Source organism: Drosophila gunungcola, unplaced genomic scaffold (assembly GCF_025200985.1).
Source record: "Drosophila gunungcola strain Sukarami unplaced genomic scaffold, Dgunungcola_SK_2 000136F, whole genome shotgun sequence".
NCBI lineage: Eukaryota > Metazoa > Arthropoda > Insecta > Diptera > Drosophilidae > Drosophila > Drosophila gunungcola.
Genome location: NW_026453297.1, coordinates 119,534 through 137,983, shown reverse-complemented (window position 1 = coordinate 137,983; position 18,450 = coordinate 119,534). Strand labels below are relative to the sequence as shown.

General features: G+C 44.0%; 2 protein-coding genes across 2 annotated transcripts; one reads left to right on the top strand and one right to left on the bottom strand.

The window, feature by feature from the left end:
• Positions 1-163: 163 nt before the first annotated feature.
• On the bottom strand, positions 164-2,867 carry LOC128265570 (probable ATP-dependent RNA helicase DDX10). The gene is made up of 2 exons (XM_053001659.1): positions 2,386-2,867; positions 164-2,331 (listed from the first exon to the last, which is right to left on the bottom strand). The coding sequence occupies exons 1-2, from the start codon at positions 2,770-2,772 to the stop codon at positions 232-234; spliced, it is 2,487 nt and encodes an 828-aa protein (XP_052857619.1). The 5' UTR covers positions 2,773-2,867; the 3' UTR covers positions 164-231.
• A 1,647-nt stretch (positions 2,868-4,514) lies between these two features.
• On the top strand, positions 4,515-13,154 carry LOC128265580 (calpain-D). The gene is given in 10 exon segments (XM_053001687.1): positions 4,515-4,942; positions 4,945-5,081; positions 6,028-6,659; positions 7,768-8,743; positions 9,284-9,615; positions 9,673-11,315; positions 11,384-11,890; positions 11,958-12,224; positions 12,295-12,437; positions 12,506-13,154. Coding segments are annotated over 10 exon segments (4,935 nt in total). The 5' UTR covers positions 4,515-4,822; the 3' UTR covers positions 12,684-13,154.
• Positions 13,155-18,450: the final 5,296 nt, after the last annotated feature.

The window sequence follows — 18,450 nt, the reverse complement described above, 5'->3', positions numbered from 1 at the left end:
TATTTTCAATCGGATACGTTTGAATCTCAATTAAGGTCATATACCATTAAAATAAGCAGGTTTACCCTAAATTTGTATCGCCCCATGAAACACAAATTATTTGCTTTTGATTAATTCCATTAATTATAAAATCATTAAATTAGTATCAATAAAAACAAACGTCTATTAAATTACAAATTATTATTAATGAAATAATTGGCATTAATTTATTTACACAGTCGGGCCCTTAACTTAGCTACCCAAAAGACTGGCCGCAATGGCCTCCGTGTCCATTAAAGTCATCTTATCCGTTAGCTTTGACTTTTTGTAGGCGGGCTCCTCATCGGAGCTATCTTCGACGTTGTCATTGTCATTATTGTCGGTAGCATCTCCTTTCTCTGATTCAGATAAAGATGGCTCACCCGCATCCGGATCAGACGCATTAGCCTTATTTCTGTAGATTTTGTCGGGATCTGGCAGCCACGAAAGGTCCACTGAATGGTCACTCTCGCTGTCAGCTTCTTCGGCATATTCGGCATCATCAGCATCTTGGTCCTCCTCCTCGTCGCTTCCCTTGACCTCTTCCGTCTTCTTGCGCAACTTCTCCCGCTGCAGTTTGTGACGTTTCTTGACCAGCTCCCGGAATCGCTGCTTGTCGTACTGATCCTCCTCGGTTAGAAGAGCCTTCGACAGCACCAGATTTATGCCCCCGTCGTCGTCGTCTTGCTTTTCCGTTCGCTGCCTGGCACTCAGCGCCTTCATTTGACTGCGATCATCCGCCACCGTTTCGCCCTCGTCATCAAACTTGAGCTTGGAGTTCACCTGCAGGTTCTTCTTTAGAGCCTTCTTAGCCAGCGAGGCCTTGGTGACCAGCTTTTCGCGCTTGGGCACCACCAGAGGGGCCTCTGGCTCGTCCTCATTGCCCTCGTCTTCGTCCAGTTCTACTGGTTCTCCCTCCACATCGTGATCCTTGCGTTTCACCTTGATGAAGTCTTCGTCATCACTATCATCTTCGTCTTCGTTGGCGCCGCCAAAGCTCTGTTGTTTGGTCATCTTGGGGAGAACTGGATTGTTAACTGTTGGGACATCTCCCTGTTCCTTCTGCTGCTGCATCTGTTTCTGCCGCCAGAGGAACTTTTCCAGGAAGGGGACGCGCGGCGTGACCGCCAGGCCCAGCGACTGCGCAAATGCATCCAGATCTAGGCTAAAGACATTAAACAGCCGCTTGTTGCGCATTAGGAAAACGGATTTTATGTAGGAGAGGAAGGCACGCTGAGCGGTGGCCCTCAGCTCAGGGAATTGGGCCAGAAAGGCTTCGATCTTGACGCGCGGCGAGAAGAGCTTCTTTGGATCGATTTGTACACAGCGGATGTCAATATTCAGCTGCTCCTTGAGTGCACCAATCATGTACTCTTCCTCGCTGGGTGTCAGAACCAAAAGACACTCGCCGCGTGTCTTATTTCGCGCAGAACGACCCGCTCGATGGATATACTGCGAGACATCCTCCGGACAGTCCAACTGCACCACCCAATTGACGGCGGGGAAGTCCAGTCCGCGTGAGGCCACATCGGTGGAGAACATTACCACGTGGCTCTTGCGCAGGAAATCCTCATAGATGGCAATGCGGCGATCCTGGTGGAGGGTTCCGTAAAGAGCCAGCAGCGGGCTACCCGGACGCAGTTTACAGAAGATCTCGTACAGATACTTGGCCTGCTTACAACTGGACACAAACACAATGATCTTTTGCTTCAAATGGTTCTTAATGAAAGACCACAGCATGGTGATCTTGTCCTCCAGGTTCAGCACCACATAGCTCTGCTGCAGAAGCTCGGGCACGGCTAAGACAGCGGTACTCGGACTTTTCTTGGAGCTCGAGGGTTCTTCGCTTGGCGTTGCCGCTCCATAGCCGACATAGACTGGATCCTTTAGATTGAGCCTTGCCAAATCCTGTACCGTATTCGTTTGCGTGGCCGAGAAAAGCAGCGTTTGACGCACGGGTGGGAAGTTTTCAATGATGGAATTGAGTGTCTTCTGGAAACCCATATCCAAACAACGATCTGCTTCGTCCAGGACCAGCACCTCCATAGTGCTTGTATTAAAGAGCGGATTCTCGTCCATGTGCTGCAGCAAGCGGCCTGGTGTGCAGATGAGGATATTGCACTGGTCCATGCGAGTCCGCTCGAACTTAAGGTTCTTGCCGCCGATGATGAGGCCGGCGGAGAAGTCGTGGTGCTTGCCCACCTTCTTTAGGGTCTCGAAGATTTGGTAGGCCAGCTCGCGGGTGGGCGATATAATAATGGCACCAACTCCATCGGTGCGCGACCATTTGTTCATAAACAGGTGTTCCAGAACCTGCAAGAGATTGGGGCGTTATATACCTTCGAATCCTAAGGACTTCCCACTTACGGGTATTAGGAAAGCCAGTGTCTTGCCACTTCCCGTGACCGCCGCGCCCAGCACATCCTTGCCCAGCAACGCGGGTCCAATGCTCTCCCGCTGCACCTGCGTCGGATGCACAAACTTGAACTCCGCCAGCGCCTTCTGGGTCTTTTTGGACAGCGGAAACTGGCCGAACTTCTTGATGGCAGGAGCATCTATTTCTGCGTACTGGGCCTGCAGCTCTCGAATCTCAGCATCGGTGGCGGCCAGCCGGGATTTGTTGAATTCCGGCCGCGGACGCTTCTGCTTGTTGTCCCCGCTTCCACGGCCACCTGGTGCTCCCTTGCCCTTGCCGGATCCCGGCTTGGATCGCGGACCCGGTCTTCCCGGTCCCTTGGGTTTTTGTCGCTGCATTCCCTGTGTTAAATGGCCAAAATGGATTGAACTCGATCCGAGTTGAAAGTTGCACGCGGTTGCTATTATAGGTGGACGCAAAATCGATTTTGAAATCGTGCGATGTTTTTAAATTAGAATGACATATCGATCTACTGCCATCTCCAGTGGAAATCGGTGTGACCGTACTTGCAGTTTAAATATACTGTTACAAAGCGTTATATATTTTGATATGAACTCCAAATGTAACGTAAAATTAAACATAAACAATGTAAAATTCCAAATCGTTGAGCAATTCATTTCCAAAGCTAAAAGGACATAAATTGTTTCAGCTAAAATATATTTGAAATGATCGACGAACAGAAATTTAAGGTAGGCCCAACAGCGTATGATTATGGTAAATTAGGTGCTTTCTAAGCATAGTTTCCCACTACATCTATGATCCATCAACTCTGGTAATTTCTGTAATTTAAAATTATGAAAATCACGTTTTCTTTTGTCTGATTATATCTCCAAGAACGGCCAAATAATTTAGGAATGCTTTTTGCAATTAATAAGTCTCATGGTCATCTTTCATTTAGCATCCTAGCTTAAGCAGAAGCGAATATATGCGCATTTAAATTTTTATAAAATATTTTTAAAAAATATTTAAAATCAAACAAAAAAATTTTCTTCGATAAATATTTTTGTTTCATTTAAGATATTGACCATGTTTCTCGAAGCTGTTTTGGATTTTGGATTCTCGGTGACGATTCACAAAATGTGCTAAAACCTGTTAACCTCACAGACCCAGACGCTAACCTATTCGCGTAAATATACAATAACAAACGTTTTTAAGAAGTCCGCTACCAAATAATTATTTGAAATATCTACAACAAGCGTTTTTAAGAAGTTTGTTAGTCGTGAATGTTCCATCTTCAAGATAAAGTGATAAAATTATTTTCGGTTTTCAGGAGTGTATTTCTAAAGAATTAATTAATGTTGTCGGAACTTCAGTTTTAGCAACTTATTAAAACTTTGTCAAGATCTAGCATCTATATAAGGAAACCAATCCTTAAAACATGTATGGGAACGTAAATAAAACTGGCATGAAAAGAAAAGGAAAAACGTTATTTACAATTTTAAAAAACTGGCACCATACAACAAAATTTGGAGTATCATTTTTTAAATGGACTCCCTCATCAGTTCCGGAAATTCAAAGTTTGATCTATGGAGGATTTCATTGATTTAAATTTGTAAGCTAGCGTAGTTTAAAATTAATAGGCACCTTTAATTATGGGTGCACTGTTTTTTAACCGCAACTTAAAAGTGCCTAGCTACTTTTACCTAGGTACGTACCGAGATATAATTTCGTGGTACTTTTACCTTGGCTAAGTAAGTAAGTAGTAAAGTCGCTACCTTTTACCACTAACCATACAACATGGTTGTATGGTTAGTGCTTTTACCAAGTGTACCTCTTAAGATACTACAATATTTTAGTTTATTTTGCTTTTGATTTTTTTTTAGTACGAAATAGTACATTTTCCAATACATGCGTAAAAAACTATCAGATTTCTACCGCAACTTGAAGTTTCGACTGAAATATTTTTAATTGCCAATGAAACTTGTCTTTAGGACAGACATTTTTGAAAAATGTGTGTTTTTCTCTCACAATTAATATGAACCGAGAACCCAAATTATGCATATTCTTAAAGTGACAGTTGCGTCATTTTACAGCACTGGCTACGCGGGGAAACGCAACTGGGTTGCCTACACAGCCCTGAACGGCAGGGTCTCACACTCCGGCAACCCTGTCTTGCAGGTGTTCGCGCACGTCGACAACCCTAGCGGCAACAGTTAAAAAATGGTGTGAAACGGCGACGTCTCCGCGGCGTGAAACTGTTGGAAGCCATCGCTTGGTCCTCGTTTTGGTCCCGGGTCTTGGTCCTCCTTTCGATCTCCATCTCCGCCCGGTCACCAACTCACCATTTCCATTGCCAGCTCCACATCCACTCCCCCGCCAGCCAGCCATCAACAACATCAGGAGCAACGAGCAACTCCAATCTCGAAACTCTTGCAATTCCCCTGCGAAATGGGCACCATCTCATCCGTACTGCAATGGTCGTGCACCAAGTGCAACACGATCAATCCCACGGAATCGCTCAAGTGCTTTAATTGCGGAACTGTGCGCAAGGTGTTCCCCAACAACAACTGCAGCAGCATCAGTCGCAGCATCAGCATCGCAGGCTCGCCGCCTCCTGGACAGCTGATGATGCACTGGAGCAGGAACAGGCTGAGAAGGAGCAGGAGAGGGACAAGGACAAGGAGAAGGGCAGGGCGGCGGTTGCCAGGTAAGCGGAGCGGTCGCCACAAAAACAAACAGCCTGTGCCAGTTCGGTGACGGTGTGTGTGTGTGTGAGAGGGCCAGTGTTGACATTCCAGTGGAGGACAAAAAATGTTAGCTAAAAGTTTATCAAGCATGCCATTCAAATCCCCAGATCCCTAGTAATTTCAAATAACTTGTGTACCTAAAGTAGGGCAATAAGGGAATATGCAAAAAAAAATTGTAAAAAATACGCACATCATGCATACTTTTAAAACAGTTTTTAAGTGAAACTACGTTATATGTCAAAAGATCAAACAAAAAAAAAAAACAAAAGGAAAAGGTTTTTTTTAACTGGTTGATATTCACTACAGCTTCTAGCGAAAAGGACACTGATTAGTGTTGGTCTTCAATTATCCAACTGCTAAAACTTTGAAGTCAAATTTCTGGATTAAGCACAATGAAAACTATTAGAACACAACCTTCTAACTTAATCTTATAAGCTGGTTAAAATTAATTTTGTTTTTAACGAAAGTCAACTTACAAAATATAAATTATATATCTCTTTTACTGAGTTACCCTCAGGTAATTAGTGAAAAATATAAAACCAAGCTTTTGAAGCTAAAATGTCAGCACTGGCGATTGTCCCTAAGCATGTGTGTGTGTGTGTGTGTGAGAGAGCATGTATACACAGCAGCGGCAGAAGCAACAACAAAACAGCCAAGCAGCGAGAATTGGGGAAAATCGATTTGGATAGGGAAGCATTGTTTACAAGTTTATCGATTCGCGAACTCGCTCGGCGAGCAGAACAGCAGAACAGCAGAATAACTCCCGAGGCGGACGGACGAGCGAGCGGAGAGTAGGAAAATGCCCAGTCATTGAGATAACCTTTGCGGTCAGAAAGTCGGGAACACCACACAGAGTCCCATACGAGCCCCGACAAAATCGAAAAACCCCATTTACCTATTTTGCAGGAGCGAGTACAAGCATGTCTACAAATCCCTGCTGCGCGGATGCTTGAAAAGGCCACAACGAAACAGCCAGAACCTGCCAGCCAATTGTGTGGATTGCGAGGACACGCGCAAGTACATCAAGAGCTCCATCGAGCTGTACCGCCACTTCTCGAATCCGGCCCTGAACCGCCGGTGGGTGTGCCACGCCTGCGGCACGGACAACAGCTCGGTCACCTGGCACTGCCTCATCTGCGACACGGTCAGCTATCTGGCGCCCATCTACAAGGACGCCATTGCTGCCGATCGCGGCCAGGAGCTGGCCGGAAGTCTGGGCAATCGTGGCGAGCTGCTGGCAGCGGACCACCCACATCATCATCACCACTACCTCCATCAGGAGCTGGAGGATCAGCATCATCATCACCAGCATCACCAGCATCAGTTACATTCCCAGCACTCGCACAAGAGGCACCTCAAAGGTAGATCTGTATCGGGATCTGGATCTGGATCGGGGTCTGGACTGCGGCGCACCCAGAGCCTGAGCACCGCCATCGACAAGAGCGCCTCCGGGCGCAGTTGCCACATCTGCTATGCGAACAACCAGAGCAAGGACATCTTTAATCTGCCGCAGGTCAAACCGGCGCCGCAGCTGACAGGTGCGTTTCACAGCTGATTGATTGAGGGTTGTAATAGAAAGGGCAAAAGGCAAAAGTAAAAATTAAAATATAAAAATAGACAAGAAGGGGGCTTACTTCGGCCAGCCGGAGTTTATATAACCTTGCAGATGTTAAATCAAATTAAAAAAGTCTTGTTCTATATAACGACTGTATATTTCGATTTTTTTATGAACAAAAACAATGGAGTTATGTCCGCTTTAATATAATTTAATATAAGTTGTAGTCTTTTGATTTTTATAAAATTTAAATAATGTTTCTTGAGTCTTTAAAATAATTTCTCTCAAGCTATTAACATTGGTATACCAAAGAACAACATATTGCTTCGTTTGTTATACATATTTAGATATTTTCGTTGGTAAATATAGGATTATGCGTATATATTTTTAACAACGTAGTAATTATTTATTTTTTTATATCCAATTGCGGCGGACAGAACAGGCTGAAATAAATACAGCTTAAGGAAATAATAAACATAATAGACAAATGCAGCTTAAGAAAATAACAATAACAAAATAATATTGGTTTAATATGGTATCTAAAAGGCTAAGTTTCAAAATTTAATTAAATGTTGTGTTCAAAATGGCAGTCGATCGTTGAGTTGAAGATAAGAGTACTAATGATTTCTAATAACGTATAAGTAAATGAAACATTAAGCTCAAGAAATTCACATACATTCTTTGATTTGATATGTTCTTGTAATGGGGTGTCAACTCCTTAGATTTGGCTCTCTACTTCATATACCTAATTTCCTATTTCCAGAAACTATTTAATTAATTTAAATTTAAATCCTTTTTTTTCAATTGAATGTAAGACTGTTTTCATGGAAGTTTTATCATATAGTCGACTGATTACATTCTGTCCGACTACAGTAGGAAAAGACTTTTGGGAAAGTAGCACGACTCAGCTGAATTACCCGATTAAGAATATAGATACGTTACGACCAATTTGTTATAGAGAAAAGGGTATATAATATATTTGAAAGTCAGGGTCGCATATAGAGTAACATTTTAAATTTTCCCAAGATATTTTTAGTAACAATTAAATAGATACTAACACTTGTGCGTCAATAATTTCACTCTTTTCTCAGGGATTCCACCCGTGGCCGCCTGCAGCAACTCCCGCTTTGCCATCGCTAATGACACGTTTTGCCGGCGCAAACAGAACAACAATAACAAAAACCAGAACCACAAAGTTGTGCGAGAAAGCGGAGCCAGACGAAAGTACAACTTCACCATCACCACGCTCTCCCGGTCGGCGGCCAAAGATGCCGGCCAGGGCCAGATGAAGCCACTGCGTCAGCCCCTCAATCTGAATCTGAACCTGAATCAGAATCAGAACCTTCAGCAGGATCAGCAGCAGCAGAAGGCGACGGCAGCGAATCCCCAGCAGCTGCAGAAGAAGACCCAACGGGAGCTAGCAGCAGTGAGTATGAATCCAACGCAGTTCACCATTCCGCGGAACGGCGTCTTCATAGCCGTCAACGAGTGGTCGGAGCCAACGGCCAACAGCTCCTCCGGCTCCACCAGCTCCAATCATCACCATCATCACCATCACAGCAGCAGTAACAGCAACAGCAACAGCATCAACAACAACAGCAGCAGTTCCAGCAGCGGCAACAAGTTGTATGAGAACGAGTGCGTGGCCTTGGCCCAGCAGCAACTAAGAGCAGCTGCCACCCAGGCGGCACAGGCAGCCGCCACGGCGGTGGCCATTGCGAGCTCGCCCTCTGGAAAGGAACCACCGCCACAACAAGCCACCATGCCCATCTATGCGCAGGTGAACAAGCAGCACAAGCTCAAGAAGAAGCAACAGATAGCCAACGAAACGCAAACGAACAACAATGGCAGTGGGGAGACCACGGATGCGGTTAGTGACTCCCTCACAGGATTGGGCACTGGTATTGGCATTGGCACTGCCACTGGCACTGGCACCGGCATTGGCACCGGCACCAGCACCAGCACCGATGGCAGCGGCGAGGCCAGCGAATCCGAGTCGCAGGTGGAGGAGCACTCCATCTATGCCAAGGTTTGGAAGGGACCACGCAAGGCGACCGAATCGAAAATGTAATTGCCAGCGAGCGGGCGAGGGAGTTTAACCCACCCACACCCATCCAACTTCCTATCCCACCAAACAAAAACGCATTGGTTTTCGCCGCTTATCAGTTAACTAGTTCTTTTTTGCTGATAATTTGCGTGGCGCTTAGTCACTTGGGCATTGTGTTTATATTTGGTTTACTTCGCTTTTTCCAGATATCGGCTTATTCTTTCTGTTTGTTCTAAGTTCTGTTTTATTTATTTAAGCAAATTACTTTACTATTTGTGTATTATGTATATGACTTGCTGACATGCTAAGAGATTTTCATAACGTGTCCAAGGAAATTTTCAAAAGTAAAAATTCTTTAGTGTTATTATAAAGAAAGCTTGTGCTAATTGTAGTGTGTTTCTATTATGATTAAGGCAGACAAGTAGTCCTCCCGTAATGATAACCTGTGTGGCAAGTCAGCAATAATTTTCATCACTTATGATTTTGTTTATCTCCCGTTTGAATAAGTTTTGAACTTGATTGCATTCTAATTGATTGTTTTGTTTTTCTTTGATTTGCAGTACGCATGACCCAGGGAGCAGCAGTCGCCTCACAGTTGCCACATCCGCTACATCATCCTCTGGAGCGGCGGGAGTCGGAGCAATAGTTGCTGCGTCAGGAGCGGGAGTTGCTCCCACTCGCCACGACAATAAAGCACATCTGGGCAACAGCAACGGCAGCCGCAGCAAGATGTGGACATGCGTCAAATGTTCCTATGCCTACAACCGTCTCTGGCTGCAGACCTGCGAGATGTGCGAGGCCAAGCCGGAGCAGCAGCAACAGCACCTCCAGCAGCACCTCCAGCAGCAACACCATCTGCAGCAGCTGCAGCAGCAGCAGCAACAGCAGGCAGGTGTGTTTGTTTTGCATTTCGTGAACCAAAATCAGAGTACACAATGCTCGTTTTCAGAAACCACCTCCCGTGACGAGCCGTGGACCTGCAAGAAGTGCACCCTGGTCAACTATTCGACGGCAATGGCCTGCGTGGTCTGCGGCGGCTCCAAGCTGAAAAGCATCTCCTCCATCGAGGACATGACGCTGCGCAAGGGCGAGTTCTGGACCTGCAGCCACTGTACGTTGAAGAACTCGCTCCATTTGCCGGTTTGCAGTGCCTGCAAGTCACACCGCCAGCCGCAGCTCTCGATTGCCATGGAGGCAGTGCGGGAGCGACCGGATGGTCAGTCGTACGAGGAGCAGGATGCCGCGGCCGCAGCCGTTGGGGGAGGAGTAGGAGTTGGAGGAGGAGGCGGAGGCAGCGGAGCTAGTGTCCACCAGACAAGCGCCAGCGAGGTTAAAGCACCCACAGCTTTAAATCTCCCATTGGCCTCGGTGGCGTTGCCCATGCCGCTGCTGCAGATTCCAACGACGTCGGCGGCCGGACTGCGTGGCTCTCGCAGTCCCTCGCCCAGGATGCAGCCACTGCCTTCGCTGCAGCAGCCGCAACAGAGGAGTTCCAGCTCTTCGGGCGCCGTACCCAAACGGCACAGCACCGGCGGCTCAATTGTGCCCCGGAATATCTCCATCGCCGGTCTGGCCAGCTACAACTTGCAGCAGGGCCAGGGAGTGGGCTCCGCATCGGTGGTGTCCGCATCGGGAGTCGTGGTCAGCTCCAACTCCAGCTCCAGCTCCAGCTCTAGCTCTAGCTCAAAGAAGTGGCAGTGCCCGGCGTGTACGTACGATAACTGTGCCGCTTCCGTGGTGTGCGAAATATGCTCAAGTCCGCGTGGCCTGGCCAGCGTTGTTTTGGGCGAGGCCTTGGCGAGGAAGTCGATTCGAGTGGCCCTCACCCCGGCGGATATTCGGCAGGAGAGCAAGCTGATGGAGAACCTGCGCCAGCTGGAGGAAACTGAGGCGCTGACCAAGTGGCAGAACATTATCCAGTACTGCCGCGACAACAGCGAGCTTTTCGTCGACGATTCCTTTCCGCCGGCGCCAAAGAGCCTGTACTACAATCCGGCGGGCGGAGCGGCCGAGGGCAATCCCGTGGTGCAGTGGCGACGACCGCACGAGATTAACTGCGATGGAGGAGCGTACCCGCCGTGGGCGGTGTTTCGCACCCCGCTGCCCTCGGACATTTGCCAGGGGGTCTTGGGCAACTGCTGGCTACTCAGTGCCCTGGCCGTGCTGGCAGAGCGCGAGGATCTGGTGAAGGAGGTGCTGGTCACGAAGGAGATATGCGGCCAGGGCGCCTACCAGGTGCGCCTCTGCAAGGATGGCAAGTGGACGACGGTGCTGGTGGATGATCTGCTGCCCTGCGACAAGCGGGGCCATCTCGTCTACTCGCAGGCCAAGCGCAAGCAGCTCTGGGTGCCGCTCATCGAGAAGGCGGTGGCCAAGATCCACGGCTGCTACGAAGCGCTGGTCTCCGGCCGGGCCATCGAGGGCCTGGCCACGCTGACTGGAGCGCCCTGCGAGAGCATACCGCTGCAGGCGAGCAGTCTGCCCATGCCCAGCGAGGATGAGCTGGACAAGGACCTGATCTGGGCCCAGCTGCTAAGCTCGCGCTGCGTGCGCTTCCTCATGGGCGCCAGCTGCGGCGGTGGCAACATGAAGGTGGGTTCTCTATAGCATATATGTGTGTATACAATCATATAAATCGTTAAATACCAATGCAACCGAAGGTGGACGAGGAGGAGTACCAGCAGAAGGGGCTGCGCCCGCGACACGCCTACTCGGTGCTCGACGTGAAGGACATCCAGGGACATCGGCTGCTCAAACTGCGCAATCCGTGGGGCCACTACTCGTGGCGCGGTGATTGGTCCGACGACTCCACCCTGTGGACGGACGACCTTCGCGATGCCCTAATGCCCCACGGCGCCAGCGAGGGCGTCTTCTGGATCTCGTTCGAGGACGTGCTCAACTACTTCGACTGCATCGACATCTGCAAAGTGCGCTCCGGCTGGAACGAGGTGCGGCTGCAGGGCACTCTGCAGCCCCTCTGTTCCATTTCCTGTGTGCTACTCACCGTGCTGGAGCCGACGGAGGCGGAGTTCACGCTCTTCCAGGAGGGACAGCGCAACTCTGAGAAGTCGCAGCGCTCGCAGCTGGACCTGTGCGTTGTGATATTCCGCACCCGCTCTCCGGCGGCACCGGAAATTGGTCGCTTGGTGGAGCACAGCAAGCGGCAGGTGAATATTCGTTGTTATACCTCCTATAATTACATTGCTATTGCTATAAATCGGTATCGCACCACAGGTGCGCGGCTTCGTGGGCTGCCATAAGATGCTGGAGCGTGACATTTACCTGCTTGTGTGCCTGGCCTTTAACCACTGGCACACGGGCATCGAGGACCCGCACCAATATCCGCAGTGCATCCTGGCGATACACAGCTCCAAGCGGCTGCTAGTGGAGCAGATTAGTCCCTCACCGCACCTTCTGGCCGATGCCATTATAAGCCTGACCCTGACCAAGGGTCAGCGGCACGAGGGGCGCGAGGGCATGACCGCCTACTACCTAACCAAGGCAAGTGTTTTCAGGCAAAACCAAGAAGCTTGGGGATTGGTAATATTAACAAAATCGAATTCCTGTGCAGGGCTGGGCGGGTCTGGTTGTGATGGTGGAGAACAGGCACGAGAACAAGTGGATCCATGTGAAGTGCGACTGCCAGGAGAGCTACAATGTGGTGTCCACACGGGGCGAACTCAAGACGGTGGACTCGGTGCCGCCGCTGCAGAGGTGGGTGCTCTGTTTGCTGCCCAAATTGTTTATTTAATCAATTGCTTAATTATTTCTTATGCACATAGACAAGTGATCATCGTGCTCACCCAACTGGAGGGCAGTGGCGGCTTCAGTATCGCCCACCGGCTGACCCATCGGCTGGCCAACTCGCGCGGCCTTCACGACTGGGGACCACCCGGTGCCACCCATTGCCCGCCCATTGAGAATGTGCATGGGCTGCACGCCCCGCGGCTGATCACCTAGGACGGGACCGGCACTTGGGATCGTGATTGGCGAAAGATGGGGAGCGACGGCCACACATATTCCTTTCGATGTTCTCTCTCGATGCGTCTCCGCTCATTTCTACCCGTACTCTAGTCGATGTTTTGTAAACGTATCACATCACAGCAAAAAAACCAAAAGCTAAAACCAACCAACCAACAAAACAAATCATATTAATGTGTATAGATCCGTGCAGATATGATATACGTGTTTATTTACTAAGGCGCATTCGGAAAAGCGGAGTAGATCGGTTGGGATACGGCGGAGACTGGAAGACGATATCCGGAGTCCCAGGATCTCGGCACGATTCCCTCGAGATCAAATGATATATGTTTTGATTTCGGCGCTGATGATTATGGATTATATAGATATGTATTGTGAATTTAAGTGCATCCAATATTAATATGTGTATTGTTTTAAAAATAAAGACTACAAGTTATAAAAGCCAACAAAGTTACAGTAATTAAATATTTTTAACAAACTCCGTTTTTAAACTTGGAGTATGAATACATATTTTTGTTATATATTTTAAAACAGTTTTTTAAAGATTGTCCAAAATGGCGAATGTTAGCTCCAGTTTGTTGTTTTTCTATCAAAAAAAATTTGCTTAATAAAAAGGCTAAGGGAACAGGTTGAAAGACTTTAAACTTGTCTACAAAAGCTCAGAATGATCGGCACATAACTTTTGTTATCGTGAGGGGGGTTTTGAAAATCACGTTTTGACATATCTTATATAAGGTCAAGTAAAAAGTAATCCATTATTTAAACGATAGAAGACTTTAGTGATCTGTATCTTGCGTTGTATAAGTCCGATTAAATTTAGTAGGTAGCTTCTTAGAAAAGTTTTGTGATCGATAACACAAACGCTTTGAGAGCTTGATAAATTTGGAGACGGGCAAAGAAAAAATTAGCTATATTTTACAATTTTTCTTTGACAAAGGCGAAAACGCAAGCCAGTAAGCTGAAAATTCAAGAAGTAAACCAATTGCCCAGTAGCTAAACATTGTTCAAAAAACAGTTTGAAACCATTTAACAAAGGCTGGATACACAAAAAAGCTCGATGTTTGGGTGCCACATGAGCTATAAAAAAAACCTTTTGGAAAAGAATTTCGATCTGCAAATCGCTGCTGAATCGCAACAAAACCGACCAGTTTTGAAGCGGATGGTGACTGGTGATGAATAGTGGCTCACTTACGACAACTTAAGGCGAAAACGGTCGTTGTCGGCTAGAAAGGTTTTTCTGTGTGATTGGTGGGATTGGCAAGGAATTATCTGCTACGAGCTGCTCGCCGATGGCCAAACACTTAATTCGGTTTTTTACTGTCAACAATTGAACCTTCTGAAGGAAGCATTTGCCCAGAAGCGCCCCCCTTTGGCCAAAAGGAAAGGAATTGTTTTCCATCAGGACAACGCTAGACCACACACATCAATAGCGACTCACCAGAAGCTCAGAAAGCTTGGATGGGAGGTCATTTTGCATCGCATCAAGTGACTACCACCTTTTCCTATCAATGTCGAACGATTTGGATAGTGTCAAATTAGCTACAAGAGAGGATTGTGAAAACCGACTGGATCATTTTTTTGTTAATAAGGACGAAGGATTTTATGAGAGGGGTATCATGAAATTACCATCAAAATGGCAATCGATTGTAGAAAAAAGTGGTGCTTATTTGAAATAAATCGGTTAATTCTAACCATAAACCTTTTCAGTATATATACATTAAGATAATGCATAACAACACTTTGAAGAATAACATTGGACAGTTATCGTCTGCCATATTTTTATAGATAAATCTTCATGAACACGCAAAAAATCTAGCAGTAAGAATTGCAGCTATTTATGTATATATTTTTAAAATGTTTATGGAACAAAAATAATATATTTATTTTTCAATTAGTAAAAATGTAATAAAGCAAAACTGTAACATACTTCTTTCAAAACTAAAACTCTTACTTAAATATTTTTGTAACAAATGGACACTTTGTGTTAAGAGTCTCCCTTCCCTTAAAAATAGATTTTTTGATTAATTATCTAACAATTCACCCCTCGACTTGCCATTCATAATTAAAACGTAGGTAAATTCGAGTCTTTTTTTGTTTTTCGGTCGTGAAAGAATGTTTTTTTATTTATTTGTTTTCATGTTGCTTGTTTGCATGTTTTGTGTAATCATTGGACTTAAAGAGCAAAAATTAAATCTAAACTTCACATCCCAAACATTACTCGTTTATGTAGACTTTATCAACCCGCTCACCCAAAATACAACCACTAACCCCATAGAAATGGCCAAAACCTGATGATTCTAACAAAAACACCCCTTGACTTGGTAAAATTAACGGGACGAACGCACCTTTAACTCCAAAAACTTCTGATATCAGATTTTGTGACAACTATTATTTATTTTACCAAAAAAAAATTTTTTTTTTCAATTAGTTTTGTACAGTGTATTCACCAGAACCCAAGAATTTTTGTGTTTAAAAAACCTTTTTCTGAAAAGACTATGCACCGTGACATGAAAACGATGGCAAAAATGCATGAATTGGGTTATGCAGTGGAGTATAGGACCACAGATCATATGCTCATATGTATCGGCTATAAATGGCAACCTTATGCGTGGGAGATTAATCGTCAATAGGTAGGACTGCATTAGCGTTAACGTTTTTAGAGATAGCCCAGCTCTAACCCCGGTTGTAACCCATCTTGTAACAGCGGTTGTATAGCTTGCTTAAGTACAGCGATTATACACCTGAAAATAAAAAGGTTGTGGCCGCAGCTCACCACTGCACACATTTTTGCGCAGCATAAGCTGTTACAGTGGCAATGAACGAATTTTTGGCCCAGACGGTGAATTACCAACCCTCGTCTCCGAGTACCTCTGCCGCGGAGCAAGAGGAGGCGAACACATCAGCATAAATTGCAGCTCCAAGTGGGCAGCTCAGATCGTCTTAGCCTTCATTTAAATCCCGGTGCAGCGAGCAGAAGGAAACCCCATCAGGAAGTCAACATAGCCAGCGCCAACAGCATGCCCCAATAGTTTACAGTGCATTTTTTTGGTATCATACGTCTGGCGAATCAATTAAAATGCATAGCCAAAAAGAGTTTCTAAATCCGTCTGCTGCTAATCAAAAGCTATGGCCTAAAGCAAATAAATCCCAGTATTTCCCAAAGTGAAGTGTCTAAAACTAAACGCAAAGCTAAATGAAATTACAAAAGTAAACGCTAAGCTAAAAGCAATTACAAAAGTAAACGAAAAGCTAAATGCATATATAAAAGCAAACGCAAACCAAAATGTAAACACAAAGGTAAAAGCAAACCCAGATGTTCACGGAAATAAAATGAAGTAAATTCTAAATCGCCAAGTAAAAACATAAAACCCAGTGAAGACATAAAAATCGTATAAGATAAGCCTAAGTTTTACTAATTAAAATCGTTAAAAAATACCATACCATACCCAGTGAAGACATAAAAATCTTATACGATAAGGTTAAGTTCTACTAATTAAAATCAATAAAAAAATATAAATTACAAATTTTCAGCAACACCACCAACAAATTTTATCAGTGGGATATCTCAGGTGAGCCAAGTTCGACCAATTTAATACCCTTCGGCAAATTCAAAGGTCTTGAGTCTTATACGAAATTTTATGACGCAATTATTTGATCGAGTGCTAATTTATCGCTAAAAAAAAAAATTCTAAATCAGAAAAATAACTAAATACTAAATAAAATGTCTGAACGCTAACAATAATATTTCTTATGAAACAAACAAAAAGAACACAGTGAAGTTAAAGAGTAAATTTGTAATTTTCAATTTAAGTATATTTTAATAGCCTTTTGTTACCAATACTGTGAACTGTAATTGAAATCGCACGATTTGTAAGTTATGAAAATTTTAAAGTTTTATAAATTATTATACATTCTAGTTTTAAACAATACCTGTGTACAATAAAACAAAATTTAAACAAGAAAGGAAGAAAACTTCGGCAAGCCGAAGATCATATACCCTTGCAGCTATTGCAAAAACTAAATATTCTTGAATATTAAAATTATGATTTAATTGCGTGTATGTTTAAAAGAATTGAAGCTATGATGATTTGCAATTTGCTCAATTATTTGAGTTCCTATGGCAGCTATATGATACCGTTTTCCGATTTTAATAAAATTAACACCACGACATTCGCTGAGTTAGAGCCGGATTATAACGCGTGCAGGGCTAACAGTTTGCAATCCCATCAGCTCAACATTGTTCGTTACAGCTACGAATTACTGCCGCACCCACCGTTTTCTCCACACAGAAAAAATGGTAAGAAAGGATACTCATTTTGATGAAATTCCATATCATTTTATGCGTGATACAGGACGTATCATTTTGATATCATAGAAATGTAAAAATATACATTTCGACAATACCAATATCAATTTTAAACAAAAACAGTATCAATATATTTAACATTTTTTATACCCTTGCAGAGGGTATTATAATTTCAGTTAGAAGTTTGCAACGCAGTGAGACATCTCCGAACCTATAAAGTATATGTATATATTCTTGATCAGCATCACTAGGAGAGTCGATCTAGCCATGTCCGTCTGTCCGTCCGTCTTTCCGTCCGTTTCTACGCAAACTAGTCTCTCAGTTTTAAAGCTATCTGCATGAAACTTTGCCAAAAGTTGTCTTTCTATTGCAGGTAGTATATAAGTCGGAACGAGCCGGATCGGACGACTATAGCATATAGCTCGGAACAATCGGAAAAATAAATGAAAAAAAATTATAACTTTTCTGTTTTTTAATTTTTTGTTTAGTTCTTCGAGATATAGTAATGGTTTAATATTTCAGAATTACGGTTTAAATTTCATCAAAATCTGACGACTATATCATATAGCTCCCATAGAAATAATAAAATTATATAAAATAACTATCTAACAATTGAGCTGCAAATCATCATTGCTTCAATGTTTTTAGACATATACGCAAGTAAATCATAATTTTAATGTTTTCAAAAATATTTAATTCTTGCAATAGCTGCAAGGGTATATGAACTTCGGCTTGCCGAAGTTTGCTTCCTTTCTTGTTTTTTATTAAAATGTTGAATCTACCATGTTGTAAATTTCCTATTTTAATATCAAAACTTTATTATTGCATATATATTATATTAAAAAAAAAACAAATTGATATTATTGTGTATTAAATATTTTATTAAAATAAATGTAGAAGCAGAAGCGAGAATGTTTTTTTTAACAATTATGTTAACACTTGCTAAAAGTCTGTACATTTGTTTTAGAAATAACTTAAAATATATATGATGCTTTCATTTATTTATAAATACTTATTTTTTCTATTGAAAATTAATTTTCCAAAATGTGGTTGAATCGTACCTATGTACATATATGCGGTTTCTGCAGATACTTAAACTTCTGGCTTATATTTCAAAAACGTGTGTGTCTGGGATAGACACACATACAGTCACATTTTTCCCGGCCAGCATAGACACTCACACACACAACACAATTGAGTTATGAAATTTTAAATGGTAAAACAATAACTTTTTAACTAGTTATTTACAATCATAACTTATCATCCACTAATCACATATTTATAAAGTTTAAAAATCACTACTCACCTTTTCTTGCGCTCCACTTGTAAAACGCACTACCGATGTCTTCTCACATTAAAGTCAAATCACCGAAAAACAACATCACATTTTTCAATGGTTAAAATAACAATCTCTTGTAAATATCAAATTGAACAGTCGTT